Source organism: Phascolarctos cinereus, unplaced genomic scaffold, assembly GCF_003287225.1.
Source record: "Phascolarctos cinereus isolate Bilbo 61053 unplaced genomic scaffold, phaCin_HiC Scaffold_4;HRSCAF=312, whole genome shotgun sequence".
In the NCBI taxonomy this organism is placed as follows: Eukaryota; Metazoa; Chordata; class Mammalia; order Diprotodontia; family Phascolarctidae; genus Phascolarctos; species Phascolarctos cinereus.
In genome coordinates, this window is record NW_027555847.1 from 461,546,294 (window position 1) to 461,560,740 (window position 14,447).

General features: G+C 36.4%; 1 protein-coding gene across 1 annotated transcript in view; it reads left to right on the plus strand.

Moving 5' to 3' along the window:
- Positions 1-14,447, plus strand: part of NCOA2 (nuclear receptor coactivator 2) — a 302,914-nt gene that overhangs the window by 259,319 nt on the left and 29,148 nt on the right. Inside the window, 3 exon segments of the mRNA XM_021002193.2 lie at positions 1,100-1,315; positions 2,429-2,558; positions 13,762-13,927. Coding sequence (XP_020857852.1) covers positions 1,100-1,315; positions 2,429-2,558; positions 13,762-13,927 — 512 coding nt within the window.

Here is a 14,447-nt window from a genome sequence, read left to right on the forward strand (position 1 = left end):
GATGAGCCAGTAAACTTCAGAAAAACCTGGAAAGACTTATATGAACTGATGCTGACTGAAGTGTGCACAACCCCATTTACATTTTTAATCTAATAAATATGACTTAAGATAGCATTGAAATAGGTAAATACAAATTAATATCTCCATTTTATGTATTTTAAAAAATCAGCCAAAGTGGTTTTAGTTTGTTCTTTTTCCTTCTTAAAATTAATCACACTTTCCAGTGGATTGTCATAGCCTGCATATATGTGTACAACAAAAACAAATTTATTTTGGGTTATTTCCTCCTTCTTTTGAAATATCTAATACTTGGCCAGTGCCAGAAAGCAGAATGCTAGATCAGATTGATCAGGAACTTGATCCCATTTGTCAAATCTTGTATTCTTTTATGTGTAATAAAAATAATTCTAATGTCTTAGTTCCAAAGTGATAATTTCTCTAAATATAGTATGATGCCATATTACATCTAGAGATGTTCAATCAGGTGTAAATAGGTAGCTCAGAGTTGTAACAATAGCAGGGCTTCCCCTGGTTTTAACTGTAATGAACTATAGTAAATATCTGAAAGTTCCTGTAAGTAATTTCCCTGTAGCTTGTACAGACTGCCTGGGTAGAGTGTGGAATTGAATAGATTCAGTGCTTTTAAAAAGAAGCTAATATTTCAGTGTTTAACCTAGGTTTTGTAGAGTATTCTTTGAGTTTTCACTTTATAAGAAAATATCCATTATTAGTTAACACCTAGTTCTTAGTCTTATCCTAACCCTTTTTGGAAAGTGAAGCATTGATATGTGTGCCAATAAATGTGATTCACTTCCTGAGGAGGGAAGTCAGGGTTATCCACACCGCCCTCAGCACCTGTTGTGGGGTATACATAGGAACAATTTTTCATAGCTTTTCCAAACTATAGCCACCAGCAGCAGCAGCAGCAGCTCTATCTCATGCAAAATTTGTAATGATCACAAGTCATAACTAAACAACTAAGGATACAAGTCATTTATGTGAAAAGATTGGTCTAATTCTATAAACTGAGAGTTTCCTTGTGAAGAGTTAAGATGTTAGCAAGAGATATATTTCTCTACTTTCTTTGGCTTTACCATAGGAATGATTGGTGGAAATGCTTCCAGACCTGCAATCCCATCAGGAGAATGGGGATCCCCGGGCTCCGCTGTGAGGGTCACCTGTCCCGCCACAACCAGTGCCATGAATAGGCCAATCCAAGGAGGTATGATTCGTAACCCAACTGCCAGCATTCCTATGAGACCTAGCAGCCAGCCTGGCCAAAGACAGATGCTTCAGTCTCAGGTCATGAATATGGGTAAGCTAGCTTCTGACACTCTCAGTCTTCTGTGACTTCTTGAAGGGAGTGACATTTCTCTCAGTACGTTCAAGGCTTGCCCATAGCTGCATTTAGGTACTCTTCCCCATGATAAGCTAGTGTGAGTAGCAATTAACAGAATGAGTGTGAGGTTTTCTTTTAACTGTGCTCGCCAAGTCTAAATTATTTGTAGGATAATTTACCTTAGATAAATATATCAAATGATGATTATATAAATAAATTAATATTCTTTGATGATGGTGCTCTAAGGGCCAAACAGAAAGTATGAGCACTATAGTTGAATTTGGCCAGTTGTTAAATAAATTAGTAATAAGATGATGTATGCTAGTCAGACTTAAAAGTTTCAAGCTTTTTTAATTGTATGTTCATATATTACATTTTTCAGTATCTCATCTACCATAGCATGGTACAAATCCATTTCTGTTCGTGTATTTTTCATATACTGCATTATTAGATGTTTCAAGATTGTTAAGAGCCTAACAGTGACAGAGAGAGAGAGAGAGAGAGACTGACTTTGAGAATCATTTGACAAGAGAACCCAAAGTTCTGCAGAGTTCATTTTCGTTTGCTCTAGAGGGACTTTGGGGATTATCTATTTCAGTTCTAGGAAGTTAAGGCCATGAAACTTTGAATGATTTGAACTAAAGTTGCTACACATGTAGTAAACAGAGATAGAATTTGAACCCAGATTCTCTGTCTCAGAATACCCATTGATCTTTCCATTACAACAGCAACATCTCTGTAGTTTTAAACCGTAGGCAAGGACTTCTAGAAAGTTATAAAATGAATACTTCAGGTCTTTGGCCTAGCCATGCCTATCTCCATCTCCTAATGATAGGTCCTAATGGAAAATAAAATGGTTAGTAAGTGGACAGAGAGAGGAAGGAGGAAGAAAACCAGAGATTTTCAACAGTCCACGATTCGAATAGTCATCTCCTACATATTTTTTTTATCAGAGGAAATGCCTTATTATCTTGTTTCCTTCCAAAGAATTTCTCTTTTTCCTCTCACCCCCCCCCAATCTTTTCCTTTTTTTTTTTTTGGTCCAAGAAGTTCACTTGCATACGATGACCCTTGCTTTTCTCTATGTAGGACCATCAGAATTAGAGATGAATATGGGAGGACCACAGTATAGCCAACAACAAGCTCCCCCAAACCAGACTGCCCCATGGCCTGATAGCATCTTACCTATAGAGCAGGCATCTTTTGCCAGTCAGAACAGGTAAGTCTTAGTGGAAAAAATCTAAGATAATAACACCTTCATTTTATGGGTGCACTGTATTTATAACATTCTTTTTTGTTTTGGGGGCAGTTTGTCTGTAGGAAAAAGGAGAGACCTGAAGTTGCATAAGTAAATGTAACCAGCCAATTTTCTTTGATTCATTCCACAAGTATTTATTCTCTATATTATTTGACCCAAGGACAGGAATACAAGGTTAAATGAGACACCATCTCCTGCAGAGAACTTTCATACTAGTTGAAGATGAAGTACATAATGATAGTATAGTAAGTGCAGTAAGATTGATACAAACAAATTGTTACAGCCATTCACAGGAGAGAAAAATCATTTCCATCTGGAGTAACCAGAAAAGATTTGGGGGAGAATTTGAGAGCACTATGGGTGTATAAATAGGATTCAACCAGAAGCCCATCTGGTTCTTAAGTGTCTTAATTTCTGTGTTTTAAACTTATATTGAAAAAATAAATGGAATAAATTGTGACGGTCTGTCTGAATGAATATTGTCAGAAACAAGTACAGGTTTATGCTCTTAAGGACTAAAAATTAATTTTATAGATTAATATCAATAAGAATTGAAATGAGTACTGCTTAGATACAGGTACAACAAAAAGGTTCCTCAGAATGGTGAAGCCTAAGTTAAGTAAAAGTCTTTGATGTTGTACCATCAGTTAAAAGGTTTTATTTCTTAGCATTATATAACCTCTTATTTTTAAAAATCAAGAGAGTATTATGAGGAGATAGGGTAGAATAAACAGGGTAGGGGGGAATAGGATAAGAGCCATTTCCCAATTGACAAATGATCAAAAAATATGGTCAGTTTTCAGGTGAAGTAATCAAAGCTCTCCATAGCCATATGAAAAAAACACTCTAACCTCACTCTTGATTGGAGAAATGTAATTTAAAACAATTCTGAGATACTACCACATACTTGTTAGATAGGACAGAAAATGTAAATGACAAATGTTGGAGGGGATATGGGGAAAATGAGACATTAATGTATTGGTGGAGTTGTGAACTGATTTGACCGTTTGGTAGAGCAGTTTCGAACTATGCTCAAAGGGCTCTAAAACCATGCATACCCTTTGACAATACCACTACTAGATCTGGTAGGACTGTATCCCAAAAGAGATTTTTAAAAAAAGGAAAAGGACCTATGTGTACAAAAATAGTTACAGCAGCTCATTTCTAGAGGCAAAGAATGAGAAACTGAGGGGGATGCCCATCAGTTGGGGAATGGATAAGCAAGTTATGATATGTGATTATGGTGGAATATTATTATACTATGAGAAATGATGAGCAGGATGCTCTCAGAAAAACCTGGAAAGACTTGTATGCGCTGATACAAAGTGAAACGTACTGTGTACAAAATAACAGCAGTATTGTAAGATGATCAGCTGTGAATGACTTACCTATTCTCAGTAATACAGTGATCCAAGACAATGCTGAAGGACTTATAAAGAAAAATGCTATCCATCCCCAGGGAAAGAACTGATGGTGTCTGAATACAGATTGAAGCATACTTTTTCCCTTTATTTTTCTTGAATTTTTTTGTCTTCTTTCTCTCACAGCATGACTGTTAGGGATGTGTTTTGCGTAACTATACATGTATAACCTATATCAAACTGCTTGCCTTCTCAATAGTGGGGGGGAGATGGGGAGGGAGGAAGGGAACTCGGTTTTAAAAACGAATGTTAATTTATTTTACATGTCATGGGAAATTTTTTAAATAATTTTTTATTAGATATGTATTATTTAAATTTGTATATTTTATTGTTTAAATGTAAAAATTTTTTAAAGAGCATTATAAAGAGTATCGTGATACTTTAGTGGGGAAAATTTTTTTCTGCTATACTTCATATTGATCAGGTTCTGAATATAATACGTTGTTCAGATCTGTACTTCCTGATTGGACTATGAAGAAATTGCAGATCATTCAAAAAAAAGAACCACAAATCTGTAAAGGCTATGACATGGGGAAAAGTTTAAAGGAATTGGATTTAGTCTGTAGGAGGATGTGGTATCAGTTAGATTCAGCCAACATTTAAGTGCACCATACTCGATGCTTGACAACTTAATTGTCTTCCAATATATGACAGTTACAAGAAGGATGCATACTGGATTTTTTTTTTCTTCCTGTCTTCCTACAGAGAAAAAGAAAAAAGAAAACTGGTAAATATGTGCTTGCATAGCAGCAAGAATATCAGTAAAGAAAATCTTCTAATGTGTGTTTTAACACTGGAATAGCTACTAAGTGATAGGATAGAATGCTGTTCTATTCATTAACTGCTATAGTAGAGTTTTACATTTGTAAGGTTAGATTAGGTGATCATTTGAGATCATTCTCAGTCTTAAATTATAATTCAGTAGTATTATTGAATGTATTACCCATTTGCAAAATAATTTCACTTTGATTCTTTTAAACACACCCAATTCCATGTGAACATGCAAAATGCAAATGCAACATGATGTTTAAATCAAGTATGTGGTAGTTTTTACAAGAAGAAAGGAAATATTAGTCATTAGCAAAAAGGAGCCCTTAAAATTAAGGTTTGTATTTTGGCCTTAACAAATTTAAGCCTCCTTGCTTATCTTCACATTTTACTTATATTCCAGCTTTTCCCATTCTTATCATTTCATGTATTACAAAGAGTTCCTCTTGAGGAATTAGAAACAGTATCATAGGAATCTACAGTGGAAAAAGAAGTTCACAATTCTCTGTTCTTTGTTGGCATAGAAGTAGATCAAATGGCATTTGTATCATAGTTCAAGGATGATGGCTAATAAAGATCCCATTTATGCCAGCCATCTGTGACATCAGTGTAGCCCTAATGTTTCTCTGTCCCGCCTTTAATTTTCTTCAGGCTTGTAATCATCTTAAAAGAATGCTGCCAAACTACTAGGAAATAATTTCTTCATTAAATAATTTGCTGTATTTCTCAAACAGTTTTTCTTCTGTGTATCTTTTCAAAGTTGTATAGTGCATCTTGGCACAATAACTTAGGTTCAGAATGATCGCAGAATAAGCCAGTCAGAATTAAAGAGTACCTTAAAAATCATCTATTTCAACCCCATATCTTCCAAATAAGGAGAACTGACCTGGACATGTTACATGACTTACTTATCTCTCACACAGCTAGTAACTGAAATTTCAGTTTATGGTGCTAGCTAACCTTCCATTCTTTTGAGGCAAATTAAACTCAAAATGCCTTCAAGGACATAAAATCTAGGAGTTCTTCCCCCCCACACACACACAATGTAGCATAGTAACTGCTCTTCTCATGCTTATTTCTTCTAACATTTTACCTAAATGTGTGTTTTATGGGAAATCCATAGAAGGCATGATGCAATAGGTCTGGTGCTAAAGAGGACCTCAGAAGGCAAGTACGTTAGACATCGTTAGAAATGTGGGGTTGAAGCCCCCATTTCACAGTGAGGGTTTGGGGTTTTTTTGGGACTTTGAAAGTGCTTTATAAACCTAATGTATAAATCAGCCAACAGCATTCGTTTTAGTTTTTCGTTAAGGACCTTTTTTTTTAAAAAAAATTTATTTTTAATTTTCAAGATTCACTTTTATTAGATTTTGAATTCTTAATTTTTCCCTCCCCAAGACGGCATGCAATCTGATGTAGGCTATACATTAAACATGTTTCCACATTAGTCATGTTGTGAAAGAAGAATCAGAACAAAAAGGAAAAACCACAAGAAAGGAAAAAAAACACAACAAAAAAAAAGAGAAAATAGTATGTTTCAGTCTGCATTCAGACTCTATAGTTCTTTATCTGGATATGGATAGCATTCTCCATCATGAGTCTTTTGGAGTTGTCTTAGATCCTTGCATTGCCGAGAAGAGCTAAGTTATCAAAGTCAGTCATCACACAATGTTGTTGTTACTGTGTACAGTGTTCTCCTGGTTCTGCTCACTTCACTCAGTAGCAGTTCATGTAAGTCTTTGCAGGTTTTTCTGAAGTCTGCCTGCTTGTCATTTCTTATGGAGCAATAGTATTCCATTACATTCATATACCACAGCTCATCAAGGAACTTTTTACATTAGGTTTTACATTAGGAAATCAGGGTTATTTGCATTTGATTTGTTTGAAATCTATGTAAACGTAAAGATTGTTTTCTTTCTGATTTAATCACATTGACCAATTCTTTGCAAACTTTAACAGTGTCACAAATGCTTTGTTAGTACTTACTACAGAATAGTTTAAGAGAGTGAAGATATATGAGCTTAATATCTAAAGCATTGGCCTAAAATTTGACCTCTCTTCCATTTCTGTATATATATCCTAAATTTTATTTTACTTTGTAGATAAAACTTTAATAGCTATTTACATTCAGGTTGGTTCAGGTTCTGTTAAATTAGGATTTTGCTTTTATCACGACTTGTGTTCTTTAATTTATTATGCCTTTGACCAGCATTCTTGAGTTTGTGTTAAAATTATTTAATGTTCATGTAGTAGCAGTAGCCAGCATTTATATGATGCTTTAAGGTTTACATAATACTTTAAAATCATTGGTTCATTTGATCCACACAACAATAATAGAAGTAAGTGCTATTATTATCTCATTTTTACAGATAAGGAAACTGAGACTCAAAGAGGTTAAGTGACTTGTCCAGAGTCACAGGGCTAGTAAGTGTCCCAGGCCAGATCTGAACTTAATTCTTCCTGATTCCAAGCCCAGCATTCTTATCCACTCTACTCTTTAAATTATAACTTCAGATATTTACTCAAAGTTTAATTTCAAAAAATGATTTCCAAACTTTGAAACAACAGCTTATTTCACCTTTCTAACATTTTTGTCTTATGTTTACAAAAATCCAGAGATTTTGCAATCTGGCTCTGACCTAATCATTCAAATGTAACTGTTCTCTCCATAGTTATTTATGATCTCTGAATTGCAATGTTTCTTCTTACCTGTGCTGGTGCCAGGCCAAGCAGTGACTGACATGCTCCTATGCACACCAAACTGTTACTGTGCAGCTGAAATTTTCTGTTTAAAATACTTCTGGTTCTAAGTCATTATTTACAGGGTTATTTTTGCTTTCCTTTTTTGATATTTCTTTTTCTGATTCTAATTGGTTTATCCACTGCCATTGGGTTGATCCAGTTAGGTCATGTGATCTTGACTGCCTGTTAGGAATGAAACAGGCAGCTTTCCTATTTTCAGACAGATGGGAAAATAGTGATTGGGTAGAGCCATTAGAGTCATCTAAAGGCAGAAACCTGAAGTTATGTGCGATAGACTCAAAGCCTGCTGTGAAGGTGACTGTAAGGAAAGGAAAAGAAAAACAACCATATACATAGTGACTAATATGTTTTATTGTACCGTTCAATTAATGAAATCAAGTATGAAGATTTTCTTTGGAAATATCAATATTATGTATATTACCAACAACAAACAAACAAACTTCTGGTACTACACAGTAGTCAGGTTATGTAAACATTTTCTTCTCAAAGCAGTAGTAAGTCCATGGAGCTGTTAAAAAAAAATTAAAGGGAATATTGCTTAATTGCAGGATATAATCACCTTTTCTCAGTCCTGATCTTTAATTAAGCTGTCTGCAGCTTCTGACTCTTGCATACCCTCTTTACCTGTGTATTCCCCCGTTTTCCTGCTCTCTCCTGCTTCTCCTCTATATTTGACCACTCATCCCTCGATCTTCTTTGCTGCATCTTCAGGCCAAGCCACACCCTAGTGGGTTCAGCCATGGATGATGCCCCAAGGGTCTGTCCTGGGCCTCCTCATCTTCTTATTTTCTTACCTGGTGATCTCATAACTGTCCTGGAGTTCAATTATTAACTTTTTGCAGATGATTTCCTAATCTATATATCCAGCCAACACCAGCTCACCATCATCTTGAACTGATTGTCCCCCAGGGTTCTCACACTTCCCATTCTTTCCTCCCAAACCTTCCTTCCTTCTGACTTTCATATTATCATGAAGGTCACTACCTTAGTTCCTCATTCAAACATTCACCCTGGTTTTGTCTGCATCTCCTGTGTACCCCCCTTTCTTTCTGCTACTCACACAGGAACCAGAGCTCTTCAAACTGCACTTCTTGCTCCTTCTCCTGCTAGGTGCAGGATGGCCCCTGAGGGAAGGCCAGCAAGGGCCGAGCCAGGCCCTTCCCCCAGTGCAGAGGATCTACCACTGCTACTGCCACCCCCAGCCTCCTCCTCAAGGGAGAAGGAGAGCCAAATCTCAGATTAAGTGCCTGGTGCTTTTCATTTCCTGCTACACCCAGCATATCTCCCTGACAGAAGGTGGCAAGAGGTGGCTAGGCATCTTCCATCTGCCCCGAAACAAGGACTTCTATCTCTGGCAGCACAAGGCAACTTCCACCCCTTCCTTTCCCCCACAGCTATCCCCTCCCATATCCAAGTTGCCAAGGTCTATCAATTTCAACTTTGCAGCATCTCTCCAATACATCCCTTCTCGGTGGCCTAGCAATACCAGATCTTAAATTGTATTGTAAAGCAGCAATCATCAAAACTGCTTGGTGCTGGCTAAGAAATAGGGAGGTGGATCAGTGGAATAGGTTAAATATGCAAGACACAGTAGCCAGTGACTATAGTAATCTATTATTTGATAAACCCAAAGACCCAGCTTCTGGGATAAGAACCCACTCTTTGAAAAAAACTGCTGGGAAAACTGGAAAAGAGTATGGCAGAAACTAGGCATAGACCCAAATCTCACACCATATACCAAAATAAAGTCAAAATGGGTTCAGGACTTAGATATAAAGGCTGATACCATAAGTAAACTGGGAGAACAAGGAATAGTTTGCCTATCAGATCTATGGAGAACAGAAGAATTCATGACCAAACAGGAGATAGAGAACATTATGAAAAGCAAAATGGATAATTTTTATTACATTAAATTGGAAAGTTTTTGCACAAACAAAGCCAATGCAACTAAGATTAGAAGGAAGGTAGAAAATTGGGAAAGAATTTTTACAACCAGTTTCTCTGATAAAGGCCTCATTTCTAAAATATATAGAGAATTAAGACAAATTTATAAGAACACAAGCCATTCCCCAATTGATAAATGGTCAAAGGATATGAACAGACAGTTCTCAGATGAAGAAATTAAAGCCATCTATAGTCATATGAAAAAATGCTCTAAATCATTATTGATTAGAGAAATGCAAATCAAAACAACTCTTGAGGTACCACATCACACCTATCAGATTGGCCAACATGACAAAACAGGAAAATCATAAATGTTGGAGAGGATGTGGGAAAATTGGAAGACATACATTGTTGGTGGAGTTGTGAAATGATCCAACCATTTTGGAGAACAATTTGGAACTATGCCCAAAGGGCTACAAAAATGTGCATACCCTTTGATCCAGCAATAGCACTTCTAGGGCTATATCCCAAAGAGATCAAACAAATGGGAAAAGGACCCACATGTACAAAAATATTCATAGCAGCTCTTTTTGTGGTGGCAAAGAATTGGAAATTGAGAGGATGCCCATCATTGGGGAACGGCTGAGCAAGTTGTGGTATATGAATGTAATGGAATACTATTGTGCTATAAGAAATGATGAATAGGCTGACTTCAGAAAAACCTGGAAAGACTTATATGGTCTGATGCTGAGTGAAGTGAGCAGAACCAAGAGGACTTTGTACACAATAACAGCCATGTTATGCAATGACTAAGATTGTTAAACTGAACCTTTCTCAGCATTATGAGGATCTAAGACATTTCCAGAGGCCTCGGGATGGATAATGTTGTCCACATCCAAAGAAAGAACTATGGAAGTCAAATCGCTATTACTTATTTTTACCTTCTGTTGAGTTTTGTTTCATCTTTCTGATGGTTCCTCGTATTGGTTTTAATTTTTGCTTACAACTTCACTGATGTGAAAATATGTTTAATGGGTATGTAAATGTAAAGCCTATATCAGATTGTGTGCCGTCTTGGGGAAGGTAGGCGGGGAGGAAAAGGAAGAAAAATTTTCAACTCAAAAGCATATGGAAAAAATAAAAAAATTAAAAAAAAAATACATCCCCTTCTCTCCTCTGACGCTGCCCCCACTTTAGTACAAGCCCTTATCACCTTATACCTAGATCATTGCAATAGCCTGATGGTGTGCTAGCTGCCTCAAGTTCTTCCCATTCCAATCCACTTCTATTCAGCCACTAAAGTAATTTTCCTAGAATACAGGTCTAATTAAATCTCCCCCCCAAAAAAAAAACCCAAAAAACAAACCCTTGGCTTTCTGTTGCCTCCATGATCCAATACAAATGTTCTGTTTGGCATTCAAAGCCCTTTATAACCTATAGCCCCCCTTCTACCTTTTTAGTCTTCTTTTTATTTTTTAATTTTATTTATTTTATTCTGAACTTAAGAAATAAACATTTCTATAACATAGTAGAATAGAAAAGATGATTGTACATGAAATTACAAATCTTTTATGTACAACTTTCTATTCCTTTTAAATATATATTAAAATTATCATGTAACTTTTTTTCCCTTTTTTCTCCCCCCCATCCTAGAGATGGCTACCATTAGACATAAATATGTGTGTGTGTGTGTGTGTATGTATGTAAAACTGTTCTGTATGTCTACATATTCTTTCTGTGGATGCAGATAGCATCTTCCTTCTTACATCTTATTCCCTGACACATACTCTTTGATCCAGTAACACTGGCCTTCTGGCTGTTGCAGCAAATGAGACATTCCATCTCTCTCCTCCGGACGCTTTCTCTGGCTGTCCGCCATATCTGTAGTGTTCTCCCTCCTCATCTCTGGCTCCTGTAAGTGCTAGCTAAAATCTCACTTTCTACAGGAATCCTTTCCTAACCCCTCTTAATTCTAATGCCTTTCCTCTCAATTATTTTCTATTTATTTCATGTATAGCTTGCTTTGTATGGATTTGTTTACATGTTGTCTCCTCCTTAGATTATAAGCTCCTTGAAGGCAGAGACTGTCTTTTGCCTCTTTTTTTTGGGGGGGGGTATCCTCAGAGCTTAGCACAGTACCTGCCACAAAGTAGGCACTTAATAAATGTTTTTTAATGATACAACCACAACCATACTATAGGCTTTTATCTGCTCTCACCTGGACTATTTCAATAGATTTCTAATTAGTCTCCTTGTTTCAGGTCTCTCCACATGCCAATCCATACTTCTCTGTGCTGCCAAATTGCATAATTTCAACCAGGTCACTCAGTAACCTCCAGTGGTGCCTTATTACCTAGAGGGAATCAACCATAAAATCTTCTGTCCATCATTTAAATCCCTTCACAACTTGGTTGCTATTTTCCCAGTCTTACATTTACTTCCCTCCATGCTCTCTATAATCCTGCTTACACTGGCTTACTTGATGCACTTTACGCTAGACACCCCTACTCCTAGCTTCATGCCTTTCACTGTCTAGGCCTCATGCCTGGAATATGCTGTTCCTCCCCATTTCCACCTCTCCGCTTCCCTGGCTTACTTCAAAACTTAATCCCACCTCCTACATAAAGCTTTTCCCTAGTTCTGTTTCTCTCCATCCACCCAGTTCTAGTGCCTTCTCTATGAAATTATCTTCCATCTGATTTTTATCTATCTGGTTAAATGGGCTCTCCCCCATTTGAATATGGGCTCTTGGAGGGCAAGGACATTGTTTTCCTTTTTTTGGTTACCCAGTGGTTAAGCCCAGTGTCTGCCACATGTTGAGGGACTGTAAGTGCCAAATGAATGGCATATGTAATTTGTGCTGTAGGTTTTCAGGAAAAGAAGTGGCCACTGAGGGCAGATGTGTCTATGAATGAAGTGCACTGAAAGAAAGCGTGGGACTGGACACATAGGTAGGAGGCCAGGGACTTCAGAAAAGATAAAGGCATAGAGGTAGAACTGTAAAAAGTGTGAATTGATAAGTTTTGTTGAGACATAAGGTTGAATTATTCCTTCAACAAATTATCTCAAGGATGACTAACTTTGATTCTGTGGTTTTATAACTGCGAGAAATATGAAATTTGTAGTAGAAGCTGGTTTGGGTTTAAGAGAGAATAATTGGTTTTAGATTAATTTCAGATATATTTCATCTGGAAAGTGACAACAGAATGAGGAAACAGATGTTCAACAGGCAGCTAGAAATATAAGGTTGAAACTTGAGAGAGAGACTTAAAGATAGGTTAAGTAGAAATACAGTCTCTGTTTTGGGTTGTTTTCTTGTTGGTCATTCAAGTATTTATTATGTATGACTTTCTTACGTATCTGATTGCCATGCTTTGCTATTGATACTCAAGTGATGTAAAATTCACTCCAACAAATATTTATTAAGTATGAGGAACTATGTCAGGCTCTAGGAAAGCAAAGACTAAGGAGTCCTTGCTTTTAAGAGCCTTATGTTCTATGGAAATAGACTTTGATGTATTTAGGTTTACATTTTGATATTTAATGTTTGTCATACACGTGTTTTTCAATGCTGAATTAGATTCTTAGCTTCATATCTTGATTAATTCATTCATTCAATCCTTAATTTTTTTTATTTGTTACCTAGAACCTATTATGAATGTTAGGGTTTGTTATAGATAAAGCATTCTGTTGATTCAACAGTGTGGCAAATTGTTCATGAAAACTCAAGTATCATTACTCAGGTCATTGGAATTGCATCGAGTTAGAAGCTTTCTTAAAAGGTTTAAAACCTTTTTCCAGAGAATATTTTCTATAGGGTTTTAGCTTTGGTAGTACAATGAATTTCTTACCTTTTAGTTCTTAAAACCAAATAAGATTAGTATATTCATGGATTATTTTTCCTTTACATTTAGCCCAGGAATTCTAGAGTAAGACTTCTTATAAGCAAACATTTTGTTTTCAAATAAACTTAGAATATACTTCTTTTGTTCAATAATAACCCTCCATTTTTCATACTAGGTCATCATTGCTCTAGTCTGAATCATATAGTTAAAGATCAAATAAGCATTTTAAGTTATTTTCTTCTGTCACAATTCAGAAAAGTTGTATTTTATTTCAGTAACAGTGAGTATGTTATTAAAACACATAAGTAAAAAGCTTACAAACACAAGTTCTCTTTCTTGTTTACATCTACTGGTGAAACAGTTTACTTAGAACAGTTGGCTACCTTGAAAGTGGCTTAGTTCACTGACACTTTTGCTTCAGATAGTCATTACCCACAATGCTTCAGGCTGTTCTTAACTAAGGTTATATTTGACCCTTTGCAGGCAGCCGTTTGGTACTTCTCCAGATGACTTGCTGTGTCCACATCCTGCTTCAGAATCACCAAGTGATGAGGGAACTCTCCTGGATCAGTTGTATTTGGCGTTACGGAATTTTGATGGCCTTGAAGAAATTGACCGGGCCTTGGGAATACCTGAACTAGTTAGCCAGGTACATGCGTTGCCTTTAATTGCTTAAGAAGGTATCCTGATGTAGAATCTAGAAGTATTCGTTTCATTTTGGTTCAAGTACTTTTCAGTTCACCTTTTCATATCAGTTTTAATTGGAAAAGGTCTCTTGAAATTTACCCTTGTTTGCTCATCCCTTGCCATAATTGAAGACAAGGGAAGATATTTATTGTAGGCAAGAACTTCAAAAAAAGCTACCCATTCGTTCTTTTTCAAAAAGCATCTCATTGCTGTATTTCTTTTTCCATTACTGTCATTCCCCAGTACCTGCCCCTTTGTCACAAAGAAGTATTGTTAAGCAATACAGACTGACATATTGAAGTCTGTCAGCATGTGCCTCATTCTGTACTTGTAGTTGAACACCTTTCCACCAAGAGGAGGATGCTGTTTTATTTGTAGTCTTCGGGGAAAAAAAACCCCATTGCATAAATCTGAGTTCTAATGTCTCCTTTACAAAATTGTGGTAATTTTGCGTATCTTTCCCTTTCTTACACTTTTTTGTG